The 22,622-nt window shown below is 46.2% G+C and overlaps 1 protein-coding gene across 1 annotated transcript; it reads left to right on the top strand.

The window, feature by feature from the left end:
• Positions 1-3,634: 3,634 nt before the first annotated feature.
• Positions 3,635-22,150, top strand: LOC111554959. Its single transcript, XM_023230704.1, has 3 exons — positions 3,635-3,709; positions 21,281-21,453; positions 21,652-22,150. Exons 1-3 carry the CDS (start codon positions 3,635-3,637, stop codon positions 22,148-22,150), a joined length of 747 nt encoding a protein of 248 aa, XP_023086472.1.
• The last annotated feature ends 472 nt before the right edge of the window (positions 22,151-22,622 follow it).

The following is a 22,622-nucleotide window of genomic DNA, read 5'->3' as shown; positions in this document are numbered from 1 at the left end:
CTATATGATTTTTATTAATACATTGACATAATTTCTTCCCTAACTCCCTCATCTCTCTAATTTGTTCCTTTTTGCCCTTTACAAAAAAAACAAGAAAACCATATTGTTTGAGTAGGTTTTTTCTTTGAAGAGCTGGGGGTCAGGAGAAGGGGAGAGAATGAGAACTCTGGCTGGCAAAGCTAGAGTCCTCTGGATTGCTCAGAGTGTGGGCCCAGGCTGAGAACATTCACATGAGCAATTTCCATCTCATCTCAGTACAAAACACAAATGTGACATGTGACTAGGGAAGACCAAGAAGTCAGCTATACTTTGCTGTGGTCAACAGTTAGCAGCCAACCCAATAAGCCATTCCTTCACAACTTTTTCTTGCTAATAAAACCCTGATTTGATTTGAGTAACAGTGACAGATTCAGATGACGAAACATCACTAGTCTAAGCTAATCATGACTAGCTTGCTACCTTTCACCAGCTAGTTGATTTACCAAGCTCCCTTGCAGCTGATGGTGGCGATGAGGTCTAGTTTGGCCCAGGACACTGGCAGACAAAATAATGGCATCCCCAGGATGTCTGCATCCTAATCTTCAGAACTTAAGACTATGTTAGTTACATAGCAAGGAGGAATTAAGGTTGTAGATGGAATTAAGTTTGCTAATCAGTCGAAAGGAAAATAGGGAGATTATCCAGGTGGACCCAGTATAATCACAAAGATCCTGAAATATTGAAGAGAGAGGCCAAAGAGATGGTGTCAGAGAGATGCAGCATGGGAAAGGCTCAACCAGACATTGATGGCTTCAGAGATGGAAGGGGTCATGAGCCAAGGAATGTAGGAAGCCTCTAAAAACTGGAAAAAGAGGCTGGGCCCAGTGGCTCATACCTTGTAATCCTAACACTTTGGGAGTCCGCAGCAGGTGGATCACAAGGTCAGAAGTTCAAGACCCGCCTGGTCAATATGGTGAAACCCTGTCTCTGCTAAAAATACAAAAATTAGCCGGGCATGGTGGTGCGCACCTGTAATCCCAGTTACTCAGGAGGCTGAGGCAGGAGAATCGTTTGAACTAGGGAGGTGGAGATTGCAGTGAGTGGAGATTGTGCCACTGCACTCTAGCCTGGGTGACAGAGCAAGACTCCATTTCAAAAAAAAAAAAAAAAAAAAAAGGTGATGATTAATTAATTACTTAATTTTACATGTCAACTTGACTGGGCAAAGGGTATCTGGACAGCTGTTAAAGCATTATTTCTGGTGTGTCAGTAAGGGTGTTTCTGAAAGAGATTAGCATTTGAATAGGTAGATCCAGTAAAGATCACCCTCACCCATCAAAGTGGGCATCATCCCATCTTTTGAAGGCCTGGAAAGAACAAAAAGGTGGAGAAAAGGAACATTTTCTTCCTGTTTGAGCTGAGACATCCATCTTCTCTGACCCTGAGACATCAGAGATCCTGGTTCTCAGGGTTTTGGACTCAGGCCAGGACTTATACACATTATTAGCTCCCTAATTCACAGCCCTTCAGATCTGGACTGAATTACACCATCAGCGTTTCTGGGTCTTTAGCTGTTAACAGCAGACAGCAGATCATGGGATTTCTTGGACTCCATAATTGAGTAGTCAATTCCTATAATAAATCTCTTCATATATGTGTATGTATATATTCTATTGATTTTTGAGCTCTAGAGAACTCTGAGTAATACTAAACTGCCTTAGTTCACTTTCTGCTGCTATCAGAGAGTACCATGGACTGGATAATTTATAAAGAAAAGAGACTTATTTGACTTGTAGTTCTGGACGCTGAAACATCCAACAGCATGGTGCTGACCTCTGGTGAGAAGCTCCATGCAGCAATATTCCATGCTGCAATACCACATGGTGAGCATGTGTGCATGCAGGACAGAAAAAATGGGGGCTAAACCTATCCTTTTACCAGAAGCTGGCTCTTTGGAACACTAACCCAGTCTTGCAATAACAGCATTAATTCATTCATGAATGCAGGGCCCTCATGATCTAACCACCTCTCAAAGCTCCCACCTACCTCTTAATACCATCACAATGGCAATTACATTTTAAATTGCGAAATAAGTTTTGGAGGGGATATTTAAACCATAGTATACATCATTCACCTGTTTAAAGTATACAGCTAAATGTTTTTTAGTATACTCATAGATTTATGCAACCATTACCTCAATCAATTGTAGAACATTCTCATCACCTTGAAAAAAACTCTCTACCCATTAGCTGTCACTCCCCATTCCTCCCTCCCTCCAGCCCTAGGCAACCACTGATCCATTGTCTGTGTCTGTAGATCTGTCAATTCTGGACATTTCATATAAATGGAATCCTGCAATATGTGGTGCTTTGTGTCTGGCTTCTGTAACTTAACATAATGTTTTCAAGGTTCATGTATGTTGTAGTGTGCATCAGGACTTCGTTCCTTTATATGGCCATATAGCGTTTCATCGTATGGATAGATCACATTTTGTGTATCCATTCACCTGTTGATGGACACTTGAGTTGCTTCCACCTTTTGGCCCTTGTGAACAGTGCTGCTGCAAACATGCATGGTCAAGATTTTATGTGGAGAGGGTGACTTTCATGCAAAGATGTGAAGAGATGGAAAAACTATGTACTAAAGTGTAAGGAACCGAAGTCGGGAGCCTGTGTAGTGTGTCTGAGGAAAAATGAGGAATTTTCTGTGGCCCCAGTGTTGAGAGTGAGGTGGAGGGTGGAAGACGACAACTGAGAGGAGTGGGTGGCCAGGTCATGGAAGGCCCTGGGAGCCACTGGGAGGATTTGGGATTTTACTGGGATAACACGAGAGCCATTGAAGGATTTTGAGCAGGGAAATGATGTAATCTGACTCATGTCCCATCTTTTTTATTTTTTGAGATGGAGTCTCCTCCAGCTGGAATGCAGTGGCACGATCTTGGCCCACTGCAACCTCTGCCTCCCGGCACCACACCCAGCTAATTTTTATATTTTTAGTAGAGACGTGGTTTCACCATGTTGGCCAGGCTGGTCTTGAACTCCTGATCTCAAGTGATCCACCTGCCTCAGCCTCCCAAAGTGCTGGGATTACAGGTGTGAGCCACCACGCCTGGCCCCTGACTTCTATTTTACCTCAAACAGTTCTCAGAGGTGACAGGAAAGATGAGAAAACATTGCACAGGTTGGAGAAAGAGAGGGGAGAAAAGTGTGGACAGCCCCTAAGACGCCAAGAGCACCCAATGGGCAAAGGAGAGGGCGAGTTGAGGGGCCACGCCACCTGAAGCCCATAAGGCTTGGCATGGCAAGTGCTGGGAGGAGCAGAAGGCAAGACTGGGCAGGGGTGAGTGGGACAGGCTTCCACACACCTGTCCTCCTCCTGCTAACACTGGCATGTATTTACCCAGAAATCCCCTGAGAAAGGCATCCTTGTGACACCCCAAGGAGGGCAGGTGTTGCTGCCCTCTCAGGAGCTCCACCACTCATCATCTGCCCTGTCTCCCTCCAACTCCCTCAGCTCACTGTCACTGGGCTTTCACCCCAGTAATGCTACTGAAACAGCTGTTTGGATTACCCAAGATGTTCTAAACTGCCTAAATGCCCCCCTCTTCAGCCTACACAATCTCCCTATTTATGCCCCCAAGGGCTTTGCTACCGAAATGAGGACAAGGCACCAGCAGCATCAGCCTCAACAAGGGACCAGCCCCAGCAGCATGGAAGCAATCTACGTCTTGGTGAGATGTCCCGACTTCACAGGTACAGTTTTATCTACCCATCTTTAGGGGAATGGCTCCTTCCTCCACTTTGTCAAATTAAGGAATAAGGGCCACTGTCCTTTTACTTGATGCCACCTCCCAGGCCTCAGTGACTGTCAAGCAATGTACACTGTAGGGGTTCAGTCAGGATGGTGGAGAAAATTATAAAATAAAACATAAAAGCTTCTTGGAAGACCAAAAGATTTTTGCATAGCTTCAGATAGTCTGGCTGAAGGCAGCCTAATCCTCTTTAAGCTATAGCAAGGGTAATTAACATAGGAATGTAGAGGAGTCTATCTAAATAGCTTGTTTACTCATGTGATTCTAAAACTAATCTCTGATCATTTGCAGGCAGGATGGTGCTCTCTGGGAGAAGGTGACCAAGTTGATTACCCTCTCATGGTGTTTATTTGAGACATTTGCCATCTAATATGTGCTGAAGAAATGCCAGGAGGGCCAGCGAGTCGGGGGCCATGACTGACAGCAGTCTCCTTAGAGTCTGTAAGTGGCTGGGACTCTCAGCCGGACTGATAAGCATAGTATCTGTATCAGTGTACGTTATTCATCTGTCGTTGAGTCAGGGTCTGCAGGACAGACCCCCACAGCACACAATTGCTCGACCCTGAATTCTTCTTCTCTGGTCTTCAGGCTGCCGAAGCCAGGTCCTAACGGCTAAGGAAGTCAGGTGGAAGTGTGTCCCTAAGGTTGATCTATCAGTCGGCATTTCTTGGTTGCCTGTAGCCTTGTTATTTCCAGCCAAAGATAATTTATTTGAAGGACTTCAGATTTTCAGAGAAATGATGGAAGTCTGAAGAGCCAAGCTTGGGAACAGGTGGGAATCTAGGCCACTGTAAGGCCCAAGATTCAAGATAGATAAGAATAATCACACAGTGGAACAGTTTATGCAGACAGAACCCTGAGAGGCAGGATGCTACCCTTCTGTCTTTGTTATTTCATTCTGTTCAAGATTCCAGTTCTAGAGACCCTGTAGATTGGTCCAGCTGGAGGCACAAGCCTGATCCTTAGCTAGGGATGGGCCCCACCAGACTGCATCTCTCAGGGAAGAGTAAATGCCTCAAAAGGAAAATTGCATGCTGTTGAGAAGGGGACATCAACATTGGAAGGCTGCAAAACAACAGGTGCCGCTTCAGCCAATATCACTATTGCACACTGGTTGCATTTCAAGCCAATAAATCCACTCGACGTTGACGTTAGTTGGAGTAGATTTTCACTCCCTTACAATCAAAGAGACCTGACTAATGATTTGACCCTGTTTCTGTAGTGCCTCCCTCCGTATCAGGAATAGAGCACTCAGTTTTTCCCTTCTCCTTTGTTAGCCACAACTTCTTTGCCTCCTTCCTTGATTCTTCTTTCCTTCCTGAGAACGTATGCTTGTGCATGTCTCATGGTTTTCTTTTCAAGCCTTTTTCTCGTTTTATTTTACACTTTCTCCTTTTAAATATCAGTTATTTCCATGACTTTGTTGTTCATCTCCAATATACCTCCCTCTTTTGCTGGAGACCTGTGTTTCCAAATATCTGATGGATGCTGGCACGCAGGTGACCCGACACATATCTCAATTTCAACATATTTACAACTGAATTCATCATCTTTTCTCATAAACATCCTCTGCTTTTCATATTTCCAATTTTGAGTTCTATATTTTACCTGTTTATATCACCATCTTCCTCAACATGAGCTTTTGCAATTTAAAATCTCCTTGGGCTTTTTCTTCATGCCCAGTTCCCATTTTCAACCTATCACTAGGTATTATTGATTCTGCCTCCAGAATTTCTTTGAAATCTGTCTTTTATTCTCTACTACCTCTGCTCTTGTTAAGGTTGCTATTTCCTCTTGCCAAGAGGTCTTTTTCATCTGAGTTTCCCCATATTGTTGTCAGAATAATCAGTCATATGAGATATTCTCAAAACCAGCCAATGACTCCCCACTGCCTGCAGAATAAACTCCAGATTTCTGGGTGTGCATTAAGCACCAGCCTTCCCTGACTTTCCATCCTTGCCTTTCATTTTAACCCCCACCTTCACCAAATAAAATCACACCAGACTTCGTAGCCTTCCCTGATTCTGACGGTGGCCTCTACCATCCCATGCTGGGCCTGTCACCACACAGGGGCCTTCACTGGCATTTCAGCCCCTAGCTTCCCACCCATCATCTCCCATCCCTATCTTTGGAAGTTCTATTCACTGTCTGTGCTGAACCTGGTCCTTTAAGTCAGGTGGATCATTCCATGTGCCCTACACCAGGTGGCTGTGAAACTGAGGAAAAAATGCAGGCCACAGATAGATGGGTCAACCTAGAAGCTTTGGATTTCCCGAGCTGTTTGTAGGTGGGCTCCATTCTCACGTGGTCCCAGCTCTAGATTCAGGGATACTGACTGCAATCTCTGGTCCCTGTTCCCCCGGCTGGTGATCTGCTTGCGCTTCTGCAGAACTTTCCTCCTGTGGCTCCTTTGGCTCGCAGCTTCCTAGACCCAACTTCTTCCCATGATCTCAAATAGGAATTCTCTGCCCTGGTTTTGGCTCAGATGAGTCTGTCACCGCCATTGGCATCTGTATAGGCCACTTGGCTCCTCTTCTTTGAAGCCTTCCCTGGTTTCTCTAGTGTTGATTAATCTCCTCTGTACACACTTAGCAATCGGCATAAGCCTCTGCTTTGGCACTTACCATGTGTTGCTTTCTGAGACCCTCTGCCACATCCATTGCACTCCAAGATCTTCCCGGGCAGGGCCTTTGCCTTTTAAAACCCCGACACTCAGCACTCGTCAGTGCAGGAGCTCCACTGGTATTTGCACAGCATCCTAGAATCTCTGCTGTGACTCCAGCAGGTTCCTTGGAATGGTCAGACTCCCCCTAAAAATCTCCAGCTGTATTTCACAAGCTTCATTCATCCTACCAAGAGATAGGCACAGTAGAAGGCCGAGGTCCTATGTTCCAGAGCCTGCTTTCACACAGCTATATTTAAACAAGCACATTCTCTGGAAAACAAAAAATATTCCTCATTGCAAGACCTTGCCTGATATCCTTCTAGAACATTCATTCAGAATAAGAAAACATCCTTCCATTTAAATTTTTATTTGTGTGTGTGTGTGTGTGTGTGTGCTTGCAGTTGCAAGATTTAATAGAGTGAAATAGAGTGAAAACAGAGCTCCCATACAAAGGGAGGGGACCCAAAGTGGGTTACCGCTGCCTGCGCGAATGCCTGGATTTATATCCTGATCCTTGTCCCTCCCGCTGTGCTCTCAGGCAATAGATGATTGGCTATTTCTTTACCTCCTGTTTTTGCCTAATTCGCATTTTAGTGAGCTCTCTTTGCTATCCGATTGGTTGGGTGTGAGCTAAGTTGCAAGCCCCATGTTTAAAGGTGGAAGCAGTTAGCTTCCCAGCTAGGCTTAGGGATTCTTAGTCAGCCTAGGAAATCCAGCTAGTCCTGTCCGTCCCCTCTTCTCAACAGGAAAACTCAAGTGCTGTTGGGGAGGTTGGCTGACGATCGCTCTAACTGCTTCCTGCTGAACTGGGGAGTAGTAGGGGTTGTGCAGTTGAGATTTCCTCAGGAGGGGTGCTTTTGATGTCATTAACATCGGAGCATGGGCTAGCAGGCCGGTCCAGGGGTCCGTGGTAGATCTTAGTCATAGACTGCATCTGGGGCTCCATTTGAAGAACCATTTATAGTTTTACAGCTTTGATTCTGGAAGAGACAAACTTAACAAGGAGGTTAAAGATACAGGGTCCAAAGAGGAGTAGCAGTATTATAGCTGCTAGAGGTCCTAAAAAGGGGAGAATTCAGGGCATCCATTGGTGGAGGAGGCTCCAGGGTCCAGTGTTTTTTAAGCTCCTCTGCTCTACGTTGTATTTGATCTCGAATTTCCTTAACTTTCTCGGTGACAATTCCGGATTAATTAACATAATAACAGCATTCTTCTCCTAAAAATAAAAAGGTTCCCCCTCTTTCGGCAGTTAGCAAGTCTAAAGCTCTTCTATTCTGAAGGACTACTGCATACCCCGCCTTTCACAGTCTTTTTTGTACAAAGGAACTTCCATCAGTATACAAGTTGAGGTCGGGATCAGTCAAAGGAACCTCTAAAAGGTCCCCTCGAGTGGTGTAGGTTTGAGCAATTACTTGTTGACAATTATGTTCTATCATTTCTTCATTGTCTGGAAAAAATGTGGCTGGGTTAAGAGTTGCACAAGTGTGCAGTCACAGCACTGGCCCTTCAAGTAATAGAGCCTGATATTTAAGTAAATGGTTGTCGGACAGCCACAAGTCTCCTTTAGCACTGAGTATGCCATTCACATCATGAGATGTGCACAAAGTAAGATCTCTTCCCTGTATTATCTTAACTGCTTCAGATACTAAGACTGCTACTGCTGCCACTACTGGTAAACAACGAGGCCAACCCTTTCCCAGTACATCAATTTCCTTACTCAGGTATGCCACGGGTTGCAAGCTCATCCCTCAGACCTGTGTACGGACTCCTAGAGCTATTCCTCTTTTTCTGTGACATAAAAGAAAAGTCTTGCCCCATTGGCAAGCTGAACATTGGGGCTTGGGTTAGGGCCCTCTTTAGGGCCTAGAAAGCTGCTTCTGCTTCAGGTGTCCATCTTACTAAATGAGTATTGGCTTTCTGAGTTTCTTTAATTAGTGTATATAATGGTCTGGTTATTTTGCTGTACCTGGGAATCCATATTTGGCAGAAATCTGTTATGCCAAGGAACGCTCTTATTTGCTTCAGGGTTTTGGGATGAAGATAAGCCAGTATAGGCTGGATATGTTCCTCACTAAGGCACTGTGCCTTTGGATAATTTTAGCCCTAAGTATTTTTTGTTTGTCTGTTTGTTTTTTGAGACAGTCTTGCTCTGTCGCCCAGGCTGGATAGAGTGCAGTGGTGCGATCTCGGCTCGCTGCAAGCTCCGCCTCCTGGGTTCACGCCGTTCTCCTGCCTCAGTCTCCTGAGTAGCTGGGATTATAGGTGCCCGCTACCACTCTGGCTATGTATTTTTAGTAGAGATGGGGTTTCACCGTGTTAGCCAGGATGGTCTCGATCCTGACCTTGTGATCCGCCTGCCTCAGCCTCCCAAAGTGCTGGGATTACAGGCATGAGCCACCATGCCTGGCCAGCCCTAAGTATTTAACCTGCTGTGAGCAAAGCTGAGCCTTTGGTTTGGAAACCTTGTAGCCACAGGTAGCGAGGAAATTTAAGAACATTTGGGTGGCTTGATGGCACAAGGTTTCTGAACAGGCAGTTAAAAGTAAATCATCCACGTACCGAAGGACAAGAGTGTCCAGGTATGAGAACTGGCTCAAGTCTTGGGCTAATGTCTAGCCAAATAGATGGAGGCTATTCCTGAACCCTTGGGGTAAAACAGTCCAGGTGAGTTGAGATGTTGGGTTTGAAGGATCTTCAAAGGCAAACAAGAATTGAGAGTCAGGATGTACAGGGATGCAGAAAAAGGCATCCTTAAGGTCCAGGACTGTAAACCACTCTGCTTCCTCTGGTATCTGGGAAAGCAGAGTATAAGGGCTAGGTACAGCTGGGTATAGAGGAACAACAGCCTCACAGATAATCCTGACATCTTGCACTAACCTCCACTGTCCGTTGGGTTTCTGTACTCCTAAAATTGGAGTATTGGAGTATTGCAGGGGCTAGTGCATGGTTTTACTAGGTCTTGGGCTTTTAGGTCCTTAACAATCTTTTGGAGCCCAATCTTGTTGGGCCTCGGGTATGAGGGGGTACTGCCTTTGGTAGGGAAAGGTGACGGAATCCTTTAGTTTAACTTGAGCAGGACAGACATTCTTTGCTCATCCATATTGTCCTTCTGTTGCCCAGACTTCAGGATTAATTCCTTCCTCAAGCAGGGGACAACAAATGGGTGTTCCTTCTCCTATGTTCAGGTGTATAATGGCCCCTGCTTTTGCTAGAATGTCTCTCCCCAACAAGGGAGTGGGACTTTCAGGCATAATTAGAAAAGCATGTGAAAAGAGTAAAGCTCCCCAGTCACAACTTAGTGGCTGGGAGAAGTATCTAGTGACTGGCTGTCCTAGGACCACTTGGATAGTGACAGATCTGGAGGACGGTTGTCTGGGACAGGAGAGTAAGACTGAGAAGGCTGCATCGGTGTCCAGGAGACAGTTAACCTCCTGGCCCTTAATGGTAAAGCATACCCGGGGCTCTGTGAGGGTGATGGCGTGGGCTGGCGCTTGCCCCAGGCACCCTCGGTCCTGCTGCTGGATCATCTGGTTAGTGGCTTCTGACTCAGAGGACCTTCATGCCCTGGGGCAGTGGCCTTCCAGTGATTCCCTTGACATAAGGGGCATGGACGAGGGGGAGGATTACTTCTACTTGGACAATCTTTTTTGAAGTGTCCTTGTAGACTGCACTGGAAGCAAGTCCTACTGGGCATTCGATTTGCCCAGCTTTTCCCTTTTCCAGAGCCTCCAAAGTCCGCTTGCCTGAGGGCCATGACTAAAGTGGTGGCCTTTTTTTAATCCCGTTTGTCCCGTTCTGCCTGCTCCTCCTCATCTCTATTATAAAAAACCGAGGTTGCCAAGTTCAATAGGGTTTCTAAATTTTGTTCCGGGCCTAAAGCAGACTTTTGAAGTTTCTTTCTAATGTCTGCAGCTGACTGAGTGATAAACTTATCCTTTAAGATTAACTGGCCTTCAACAGAGTCAGGTGACAGGGAGGTATGCTTCCTCAGTGCCTCCCTTAGTGTCTCCAGAAAGGCAGTAGGACTTTCTTCCCTTCCCTGTGTTATAGCGGACATCATTCAATAATTCATAGGCTTCTTCCTATTTTCCTTAGTCCTTCTAGCACGCAAGTTAGCAAATGTCTGTGGCACCAATCTCCATGTTCTGATTCTATGTCCCAGTGAGGGTCTACACTGGGAACCACCTGCTAGCCTGTGGGGAATCGTTCTCTTTCCTCTGTTGTCATCCTATCATTGACCTGACTGAGATACCAGAGATCGCCAAACTCTCAGGCTGCAGTTAGGGCGGCACTTCTCTCATTTGGGGTTAGTGTCTGATGTAGCAGTAACATTATCTCTCTCCATGTCAGATCAAAGGATTGTCCTAACCCTTGTAAGACATCAATATAGCCATCAGGGTTATCTGAGAATTTACCTAGGTCTATTTTAATTTGCTTTAAGTCTGAGAGAGAAAAAGGTACATGCACTCTGGCTGGGCCGAATTCTCCTCCTCCCACTGCTTGGATGGGGCGTAATCGGGGAATATTGGCACTCTCTGGTTCATTGTTTACCTCTTTGTCTATCTCCTTGTGGACCGTTTGGGTTGAAGGGGGGTCCTTATTAGTTGGGGAAGGAGTCGGGGGGACGCTGGGGTAGGGGGGTAGACTCTGAGGGCTTCCTGTAGGGCATAAATCACACTTTTTACATAATTGCGAGTTGTCTCTTAACGAAAAGAAAGTTTGTACATATAGCACTTCACTACATTTGCCTTTTTTCCTACAAAGGAGGTCTAGCTGTAAGATGGTGTTATAATTTATACTCCCCTCAGGAGGCCAGGTTTCTCCCCCTTGAAGAGGGTATCATGGTCAGGCGGTACTGCAGAAGAAAGTAAGTCATTTCTTTCTTAGCGTCTGAGGGTCAAATTGGTCCCAATTCTCCCGAATACATCTCAGGGGCGTTTTTGCCTTGGAGGGAACATTTCCCATCTGAAAAAAGAACATAGGGAAGCCAGCACCCTGTAGTCATTTTCTGATGAGCATTAGTCCTAGAGCATCCTCTATGGTCCTAATGATTTTCCTTTCCAGGGTGTGTAACCACCCAGGGACCTCTGCTTATCGGATTAGTTATGCTCACCAATGTAGCAGTCCTGCACCCGTCTTCCCGCCTCTCTTGACCACAAAGAAAGGGATCCGGGCTGCTGGATTCTAGTGGTCCTTTACCAGCATGCCCAACATTGCCTTTGCACTAAGGGGTGAGTCCTAGAGCTGGTCTGGGTTCCTGAGTATTTCATAACAACCCAGCTGCCCCATCAAGATGCATTCCCATAAACAAGAGTTCTTATGTAAATTCATTTCAGAAAGGGTGTAGCTAACCTTTTGAGTCAGGATTGAGATAGTCTTTTGATTCTGTAAGTACTTTAAGGCTTGGCTGAGTGCAAACAGCTGGCATGTTTGAGGAGACCAATTATTAGGCAATTTTTCTAACTCTGCTTCCACAGGAGTCTCCGTATCAATTACTGAATACCCATTGTGGTTTTTTTCTCAATCACCTGGGAGGAACCATCTATCCTAGGTCTGGTCAGACTTTTGTATGGTAATTAAGATTTAAATTCCCTGTTAGGAAATCTGCTGGGTTAAGGGAATTATCAGTGGTTGGAGTTACATTACCCTTTTCTAACAGAATAGCCCCATACTTTCAGATTTTTGAGTTAGTAAGCTACCTTTTTCCTTCTTTGACAGAATAATTCTGAACTGGTGAGGGGTGCTCACAACAAGGTTTCCTCTAAAAGTTACTTTTCTACTTTTAGCAAAGGAGGTGCTGCTACCGACTGAATGCATTTGGCCCATCCGCAGGTCACTGGGTTGAGGATTTTTGATAGGTAAGCTACAGGTTGTCAGTGGCCTCAGTGCTTTTGGGCTACGCCCTTATTTATACTGACAACAAAGTGGTATTAGAGTGTTATAGGGTCACAGACAAGATCTTCAATTATCAATTGCAGGTTTTAAATTTACCCTGGCTTTTAAAGGAATAGGGCACACTTTTTTTTTTTTTTTTTTTTACTATTTCTATCTTTTTCTTTCTTTTTCTCTTTGACTCCCTCTTTGTCTCTCTCTCCATCTCTCTCTCTCTGTCTCTCTCTTTCCATCTCTGTCTCTCTCCATCTCTCTCTCTCTCCGCCATTACAAACTTGAGCCCCTGGCAAGGGTGGTGGGGAATGGGTCCCACATAACTTTCCATGTCGAGAGCTGTATACCTAAATCAGGAGGTACACCAGGGATAAGACTCCCTGAATTATAGCCTAGGTGCCTAAGGACACAGCTTCGAGCTTCCTCAGATCCCTTTGGAGATACAGCTTGCTAAAGGAAATGAAAGTCTGAACCATTAGTACCTAGGAGACAGGGATCAGAGGAAGTAGATTCAGAGATAAGGAGAATTTTGGGGCTACACTTTCAAGAAAGCTGTGGTCTGGACCCAGGAGATACGGGTCAGAAGGAAAGGTATGGGCACATGCATGAGCGACTGTTGAGTACAGACTTCTGGTTGCAGCATGATCTCAACCAGCTACTGCCAGGAGTTCAGGATGACAGCTTTCTGCCTCTAGTCGGCCCTCGGCTTCCCCAAGAAAATTGAAAGTGGAAGCTGGCTCCAGGCAGACCAACATTCCTAACCCAGAAGGGTTGGGGTTTGTTAGAAAGCCCTTCCCCAGATAGCCTCACACCTGAGTCTTAAGTCCAGTGGCCATGCTAATTGTTTTTAACTGGCCAACAGGTGCCCGGTATTTTCCTCCAGTTCTAAGGAAGGATAGGATAGAATAGCAAGTGAAAGTGGTCCAGTATTACTCACCACTTTGGAGGTCCCTTCGTGGTCACCAAAATGTGGTCACCAGAATGTTACTGGGGGTCCTTGCTCCCAGAGCTCCCAAGATGGTGGTGGGCCGCTTCCAAAATGGCGGCGGGCCACTTCCAATGTGGTGGCAAGCCTCGTGTTCTCTGACCTGGGGTTCTTGACCTCACGGATTCCAAGGAATGGAATCTTGGGCCACACAGTGAGTGTTATAGCTCTATTAGAAGCCGTGGGTTAGGGAAGAAAACTGTGGAATCCAGTGACTAGTGTTCAGCTCCATTAGGATGAACCCAGGCATTTAGCCATGCAGGAACAATGGCAAGCCTTTAGCCCGATAGGGAGCGGCAATGGGCGCCTCACTGGATCAGGAGCACAGTGGACACCCTGCCGGATCTGGAGGGATAGAAGTCAGTGGCAGGCCTGTGACGGCGGCAAACAGCAGTGGTAGACGGCAAGCGAAAGCTCAACTCAAGCCATAACAAACATGGACCAGAAGAGAGTGCAGCTGCAAGATTTAATAGAGTGAAAATAGAGTGAAACCAGAGCTCCCATACAAAGGGAGGGGACTCAAAGAGGATAGCCCTCATTTAAACTTTTTCAAAGCACTTTCATGTATGTCAGATCCCAACCACCTTCAAAGGAGGTGGAGCAGATCATGTCTCATGTGAAAGCTGACCTAACCAAAGTTCAGAGAGGTGTAGTGACTTCCCAAGGCCATACAGCTGTCCATGGCAGAGACAGAACTGGAGCCCTATCTACCATGTCTCAACTGTCTGGGAATCCTTATTAAGAACTGTTACTTAGGAATATTGCTTCCTCCCCTTTGGAGCCGACTTTCTCCAGATCCACACTGGTAGCCCTGTATTCTGACACGAGCGCCTCAGCTCCCTGACAGTCAGACATCCAAAGCCAAGTGCAGCATTTGGAGAGGCCACGGCTCCCTTTCCCAGCTCTCTTCCCATGAAAGAAGGTAGGCTGGGCTGTAAATGCTGTTCGGACCACTAAGTCCCTACGTGTTGTACTTCTGAGCATCTGGAAGGATGTCAGCGTTTGCATCCAAAAGCTTCAAAGAGTAGGGCTTGGGTCTCTCTGTGCCTAAATGACTCAGCTGTGTAAGTACTACCATCCTGGGGATGGAGGGCAGGGTGGGGAATGCAGCTGGATTACTAAGCACTACTGTTGGTGCTGGACTCAGCAGGGCGCTGGAATCAGAACACCTTCCCTCTAAGAAAGATGAAGGCACATCTCTGGTAGTGGTGAAGCCTGGCCCAGAAGTCCAGGTCCTTGGGAATGACTGGGGCCTGCCTTGCTTGAGTGTGGCCCTGGCATTTCCAGTTTGCAGTTCTGGGGCTCAGGCCCAGCTCCCCTACCTCCCCACTGTCTTTGGCACTTAGTGAGCATGATTGGCTCTACCTGTTCCCTCCCCCACACACCCCTGTGGGCTCTGGACCTTCTTTCCAAGCCAAAGTTGGCGGCTGTCATTTTCAAACTCTTCTTCCGGCCCTTCTTCTTCCTTTTGAGTTCAGGCTCTTCCCTTCTTGGGCTTCCCTTCCTCTCTGTCAGCTTGTGCTGGAGGGAGCAGCTGAAAGCAAGGATGAAGCATGGTTTTCCAGGCTGACCTTCCTGGGTGAAGATGAGGCCAGGATTCAAGTGCTTTGAATCGTGTGTGTGTGTGTGTGTGTGTGTGTGTGTTTATTCCACAAGGAGCATCCCCTGAGCTGAACGGATAACTCCCTGCAGAGAGGGTCATGGTCTCCTATGACTCCAACACCCACCCAGTATTCCAGGCACACACAGTAAGTATTCAACAATAATTGTCAAGGATTATGAAATACAGAATGATGGAAAGAGAACTGACCTGGGAAATTAAGACACTTGGGCTCTAACCCCATTTCCACTTGTAGCTTGTTTCATAAGTCCTTTAGCCTCCCCAGACATCCACTTTAAACAATTCCACCCTTACCTCCCATAGGACCAATTAGATAATGGATTAGATATTTTCTTCTGAGGACCAGACAGTAGAACGAGGTAGGTAGAAGCTCCAAGTCTAAAGGAAAATGAAAAGATCTCAGCACTCCCATGCTCCTTGTGCAAAAAGAGGTTAAGCAGGCAGAACCCCCTTCCAAATAGCTGTTAGTAGCATCTTGCATTAGCCAGATCTCCACAGAAGGGTAAGTCCTCAGGCATCTATCTACAAAGGACCACCTCCACAGATCATTCATTCATAAGTAAATTATTGTTTTTGCTGGCCTCCCATAAACAAGGACATGCCAAATGTAACTTTAGGTCTACAATCTAAGTCTAGCTCCTAAAATGGAAGTCTGTTTCATTCCAAGCTGATAATGTCGATTATAAGCATACATTCCCAGGTGCAGAACCAAGAGAGCAATCATTCCTCCCCTACCCAGAGATGTCTGTATAATTGATTCTTCTTTTACTCATTTTTTTCCTCTGGAAACATTCCCCTTATATAAGATGTAGACTTTCTGGGCATTAACTAAAGGCTCACAAGAATGTAACCATTCCTTTTACCACCAACCTGGCTCTCTTCCTGCATGCCTACCCCCTTGAAGGAAATGTATAAATATTAAACCTTCTGAAAACAAACCTCTTCAGAAAAATAACCATAGATATGTATGCAGCTCATGTTTTCCCCAGACACACTCCAAATCTGGCTTAGTAAACCTTGATCAGGGAGACATTTGACACAGTTTGGATATTTGTCTCTACCCAAATCTCATGTTACAATGTAATCCCCATTGCTGGAGGTGGGGCCAGGTGGGGGGTGTTTGGTCCATGGAGACGAATCCCGGTGGCTTGGTGCTGTCTTCACCAGAGTGAGTGAGCTCTTACGAGATCTGATTATGTGAAAGTGTGGGGCACCTCCCACCCCACTCACGTGTGCTCCTGCTTTTGCCATGTGACATGCCTGCTCCCCCTTTGCCTTCTGCCATGATTGTAAGCTTCCTGAGGCCTTCCTAGAAGCTGAGCAGATGCCAGCACCATGCTTCTTGTACAGCCTGCAGAACTGTGAGTGAATTAAGTTGATTTTCTTCATAAATTCCCCAGTCTCAGGTATTCCTTTATAGCAATGTAAGAACGGCCTAATACAACATTCCTACTAACCAAAGTCCATTCTACAGACTTCCTAATCAAGCAGAGAGCCTTCTGTTCTGAAAACTACTCCAGCCAGACAGACTGATCATCTGACAAGTAGTCTTCCATAAGAGGGACTGCCTTCTAGACCATGAGGTGGGAGTCTACATTTTGGTGTATCTAGACGGCTTTGGGGAGATCTGTGTGAGGCCGTAAGTATGCTGGCCTTTCTGTACATTTTCCAGAAGCCTGTTCAGGCCCAGGGACAGGAGATGGGTACTGAAATCTAGGGGAAAGCAAACTGACAACCTGGGCTCTGGTATCACAGAATGGCCTTGCCATCTCCAGCAGCACCTTGAGTCAAGAGCTTCTGTATCTTCCCAATGGGCAGACTCCAGTGGGAATGAAGTCTCACCATGTGCAGAGGCTCTGGCTGTGCCCAGTGCTCCAAAGGGAAGAGGATGACGGTCAGACTGGCCACTCACAAAGCTGCAAGTGCCTGGGCAGGGAGGCCTGCTGCCTTCAACCATGAAATCTGACCCTGCAAAGCCTGTGTAAGTGGAGCCTCCTCTCTACCTCCCCTACGAGATGAGCCAGTTCTCCCTACCTGGTGATTCTTAGCTATGGACTCTGGTCAAAGGAAACATTTCCTTCCACATCTTTCAAAGACCCATCAGCTCCAAGACTAAGAATCAGAGCCTCCCCTTTCAGTCCCTGATGGCTCTACCCTGGTTACCGACCACAGGGTCTTAGGCTCCCATGCAACAGAAATTAACATGAGGTCAAGCAAGTTTTCCAGACAAGGCTTATGGCCAAAGAGATTGGACATAAGGGAGACAGTGCAGAAGGAAGGGTTCCCCAGCTGGCTCCCCCAGGGGAGTGCATTACGGTGTCTTAAGGATGGTGACATGCATAATCCACACGGTGAGTGAGCATCATTCCATGTGCCAGGTGGAGTGCAGGATGCACAGATGCAGTAACAAATCATGCTAACACACGCATCACATCATCAGAAAGTGGTAGATAAAAACCCCTTCCTGGGCAGATATTTTAGAATTACAATGAGGCTAGGGATTAAAATCGGTCATTTTCCTGGCCTATGCACATGTGGGCGATTGAGTTAACGCCCTTGAGTAAGATTTATGGTGGAATATTGCTTATCTTAGTTTCCTCAGATACCTTGCAAGCTCTGGTCAGCGGGTATAGTGCTGGTGGGGATGGTGCATCAAGGCCTGGTGGTCAGTGGGCATGTATGGAAAAATACTTTAGCGGGGGTTGGCTGAGTCCTGTCCCTAGTCTATCTCACTCTCGCTCGTCTTGTGCTGCGTCCCATAAGAATATACTAAGTGTGTCTGGGGACTTTTGCGCAGCAGCTGCTGCTGCCCCTGCACGATCGAACCCCCTGCTCTTCTCCCCACTACCCACTCCCGTCGGTATCTGCTCTCCTGTCTCCATTCCTGGAAATTTTTCTTCTGCAGCCTTAGAAAGATACAAAATTTTTGGTAGAGAAAGGGCCAGAGGAGATGAAGAGGAGACCAGACATCTCTTTTTTGGTTGGTCCTGTGAACTCATTTAGAGTCCAATTGGGCGGTGGGAGGTAGGGAGGGAGGGCAAGGGTTGAAGCTGAAGGAGGCTATTCAAGAAACTTTGAGCACAAGTATAGCTTCTTTGGGGCTCAAGAGAAGGTGAGTGGCTCAGAGCAGGGAGACTCTCCCCTACCCCTCTACTTGGAAGCCACCTCCCCTCTGGTGCCCTGACAACTGGACATGTGGGGAACATGAGACAGATGTTGATGTGCCTATGGTGGACACCAGCAAGGGTGAGAGGGAGGGACTAAGACAAGGAGGAAGAGCTGAGATGCTTGGCATCATTATGAGTGCAACTGATAGACAGGACACATGGGAGGCATCTCCTTAGATACCCCTGGAAATGGCCGGGCATGGTGGCTCACACTTGTAACCCTAGCACTTCAGGAGGCTGAGGCAGGAGGATAACTTGAAGCCAGGAGTTGAAGAACAGCCTAGGCAACATAGTGAGACTGCATCCCTATAAAAGAAACATAAAAATTAGCCTAGGATTGGTAGCAGGACACACTTGTAGTCTCAACTACTCTGGAGGATGAGATAGGAGGATCTCCTGAGCCCAGGAGCTCAAGGCTGCATTCAGCTATGATTGCACCACTACACTCCAGCCTAGATAACAGAGCAGGATTCTATCTCTAAAAGAGAGACAGAGAGAGAGAGAGAGAGAGAGAGAGAGAGAGAGAGAGAGAGAGACCCTGGAAACAGCTGGAAACGCAGTGAGAGCTGAAATCATAGTAATACATGGGTGGGAGTATTTAAGCCAGGAGATAATTGGGTTCCATCAGCAAATATTTTTTCTGGGCTTGATATGTCAGATAAAAATTATTAAGACATTACCCTAGTTCTAGAATAATAAGACACAAATAATAATAGCTAACATTCATTGTGCTGGGATAACTACATATAGGAACTGTTCAGGTGCTTATACAGGCATGACAACACTAATTTTTCACACCAAATCCATTATTCCCATAGAATTGTTTAGGGTTCTCCAAAGAAACATAACCAATAGGATATATATATATAGAGAGAGAGAGAGAGAGAGAAAGATATTTATTATAAGGAACTGGCTCACACAATTACAGAAGCTGGCAAGTCCCAAGATCCGCTGGGTGAGGTGACAAGCTGAGACTCAGGAGAGCTGATGGTTTAGTTCCAGTCCAAGTCCGAAGGCCTGAATCTCAGAAGAACAGGTGATACAGTTCCAGTTTGGAGGCCAGCAGGCCTGAGACTCAGGAAGAGCCAATGTTTCAGTTCAAGTCCAAAAGCAAGGAATAAAGCTAATGTCCCACTTCCAAGGTTGTCAGGCAGGAAGAATTCTTACTTGGGAGGTCACCCTTTTTGTTCTATTCAGGCCTTTGGCCGATTGAATGAGGCCTTCACACATTAGGGAGAACAAACTGCTTTATTCAGTCTACTGATTTAAGTGTCCATCTCATTCAGAAACATCTAGAATAATATTTGACCAATTATCTGGGCACTCCATGGATCAGCCAAGTTGACACATTAAAGTTAACCATCACAGGCCGGGTACAGTGGCTCACACCTGTAATCCCAGCACTTTGGGAGGCTGAGATGGGTGGATCTCTTGAGCTCAGGAGTTTGTCCAGCCTGGGTTATGTGGTGAAACTTTGTCTCTACCAAAAAGACAAAAAAAAAAAAAAAATAGCCAGGTGTGGTGGCACACGCCTGTAGTCCTAGCTGTTTGGGGAGGCTGAGGTAAGAGGATTGCTTGCGCTGGGTGGTGGAGATTGCAGTGAGCTGAGGTCGTTACTATACTCCAGCCTGGGTGACAGAGCAAGACCTTGCCTCAAAAATAAAATAAAATAACAATCACAAATTGGTTCTGGGGCAATTTCAGAACCCAGGCAAAAAGATGGGAATGGTATCTTCTACCTTAGAGGTGGAGAGAGGTAAACCAGAGAACATCAAACAAAAACATCACGCAAAAGATGCCATTTGAACTGGGCCTTGAAGAACAAGGAGTATTTTGACAGGTAGAGACAGGAGGAAAGGACAGGAGAATGGGAGGGGATGGTGTGAGCCAAGAAATCAAGGAAGGAAAGAATGCAGCAGGCGGATTCATCAAGTGAGGCAAATAGGGTGATGTGGGTAGTGTCCTGGGCTGTGTCCTTGAGAAGTGGACTGTGATGGAGATAAATGTGCAGGGAGTCTGTTGAGTGCTCCCAGGGGTAACATCTGGGGAAGGGGAGCAAAGGAGAGGGGAAGAGAAGGGAAGGGGGCAGGATTGGGCAGGAGAAGTTGGGCTGGGATGCAGTCTCCACCAAGGCCTCAGCTGACCTCTGAGGAGCTTTGGAGCTGCAATGACTCCTCAGAGATTTCCTGAGTTAGGGCACGGGGCTCAAGACTTTACACTCCCACACTGATGCCACGAGATGCAGGCTGCTCTGGGAAAGGGTGTAATGGTGGACAAAGTGAATCCCTTCAGCAGAGACAATTCCCAAAGAGGGCTGATAGCTCAGGGTGGTCTGCCAGCAGCATGCCCAGCAACAGGGGGAATAACTGCTACGGAGGGATCTAGGGGGCCCCTCCCTGCATCCACTGCAGGTGGATTAAAGGACGAGGGGTGCAATGGATGTTCAAGAGCCAAACCTAGCATATCCCGGGATCCAGCACTGGAGATCCCTGTGAGCCACTGATGACTGTTGAAAAAGGGAATGACAACTCAAGACTCTTCCTTCTTTATGAAGATTAATCTGGAAGACTCATGTAGTTCCTAGACATGGATGAGGAAGCCCAGGGGAATGTGCAATAAGAACCACAAGGACAGAGACCTGGGCACGCATTGCAGGGACGGGTGGAGGAAGAGTGAGGGAAAGCAGTGGAGAAGGAGCAGATAAGAGGTGGGGAAAGGAAGACTCTAGACTGAGGGTAAAGTCAACAGATGCTGAAGGGAGGCCAAGCAGGACGGGCACCGAAGGGGATCCTGTGTAACAGGTCATTAGAAGGCTCTTGGCTGGGCGCAGTGGCTCATGCCTGTAATCCCAGCACTTTGGGAGGCTGAGGTGGGCAGATCACGAGGTCAGGAGATTGAGACCATTCTGGCCAACATGGTGAAACCCCGTCTCTACTAAAAATACAAAAAAAATTAGCCGGGCATGGTGACAGGTACCTGTAGTCCCAGCTACTCAGGTGGCTGAGGTAGGAGCATCACTTGAACCCGGGAGACGGAGGTTTCAGTGAGCGGAGATCGCACTACTGCACTCCAGCCTGGCAACAGAGCGAGACTCCATAGCCAAAAAAAAGAAAAAGGGCCAGGCAGCCCAGTTTTGCGAAATCTCTCTGCGTGCCGTGGCCCACAGGCACCTGGCATGCACCTTTCCCCGCTGCCAGGATGCCCAAGAGGAAGCAAGGTCAGCTCCGCCGAAGGGGCCACCAAGGAAAAGCCCAAGAGGAGATCCAAGAGGAGATCCGAGCGGTTGTCAGCTAAACCTCCTGCAAAAGCGGAAGCGAAGCCGAAAAAGGCAGCAGCGAAGCACTGAAACCACCATCTGCAAAGCTCTACATGTTCTTCACGGGGTGATTAATTTCTATCCAAAACTTAGATTCTTCAACACCTATATGAAAATGATAAATTCAAAATTGATCCTTTTAGTTCCTCATTATATGAAATAAAGGGATTAACTGTAGCAGGAGAGTCAACCTGACCATACGGCATGGTGCTTTTTTTCAGGATATATCTTCAGACAAAAAAGGTGCAAACAAAAGGGAAAAGGGGAGCAAAGGAAAAACAGGCCCAAGTGGCCAACCAAAAAACTAAAGATTTACCTGCAGAAAACGGGGAAACGAAAACTGAGGAGAGTCCAGCCTCTGAGGAAGCAGAAGAGAAAGAAGCCAAGTCTGATTTGTACCATATACCATGTCTTACCAATGGTCCCTGTCTCCCTTCTTGTACAATCCAGAGGAATATTTTTATCAACTATTTTGTAAATGCAAGTTTTTTAGTAGCTCTAGAAACATTTTTAAGGAGGGAATCCAGCCTCATCCCATTGTTTAAGTGTAAATGCATTTTTTTAAGAGGTGAAATCATTTGCTGGTTGTTTATTTTTTGGTACAACCAGAAAATAGTGTGGGATATTGAATTATGGGAGGCTTTGACTGTCTCGGGTGTCAGCTTAACATTCCATAGATGGGGGGTTACTTTTTATGTCCTAGAATACAAAGCGTATTAAATGGCAATATGTAGTCAGTCCTGCATTTAATGTCTTGAACATTTTAAATTACTTCTATTCCCATGTTGTTTTCTAGTAGAATTGTTTCCTAAAGAAAACCACTCTTTGATCGTGGCTCTCCCTGTCAGAATTGTGTGCACTCTGTAACATCTTTGGTTGTGGTAGTCCTATTTTCCTAATAACTTTGTTACTGTGCTGTGAAAGATTACAAATTTGAATATGTAGTGTACATGCTATTCAGCTGTGAACTGTGGGCCGTATGTAACAGCTGACCAACATGTGAAGATACTGGTACTTGATAGCCTCTTAAGGAAAATTTACTTTCAAATTTTAAGCTGGAAAGTCACTGGACTAACTTTAAAAAAGAATTATGTGACTTTTTAGAATTTTGTTACATATGTTAAGAATTGTGTACGAATTGAAATGTCTGTACTGATCTTCAACCAATACAATCTCAATTATGAAAATTTAA

The sequence above is a fragment of the Piliocolobus tephrosceles genome, chromosome 6, assembly GCF_002776525.5.
Source record: "Piliocolobus tephrosceles isolate RC106 chromosome 6, ASM277652v3, whole genome shotgun sequence".
Classification (NCBI taxonomy): domain Eukaryota; kingdom Metazoa; phylum Chordata; class Mammalia; order Primates; family Cercopithecidae; genus Piliocolobus; species Piliocolobus tephrosceles.
The sequence above is the reverse complement of the archived record's forward strand: the minus strand, read 5'-3'. Positions and strand labels throughout refer to the sequence as shown.

Coding starts and splice junctions, on each gene's coding strand:
- LOC111554959 (XM_023230704.1), top strand. CDS start 3,635: ATGAGGACAAGGCACCAGCAGCATCAGCCTCAACAAGGGACCAGCCCC. Junction 3,710..21,280: donor TGGAAGCAATCTACGTCTTG/GTGAGATGTCCC, acceptor CGTGGCCCACAG/GCACCTGGCATGCACCTTTC. Junction 21,454..21,651: donor CCGAAAAAGGCAGCAGCGAA/GCACTGAAACCA, acceptor GCTTTTTTTCAG/GATATATCTTCAGACAAAAA.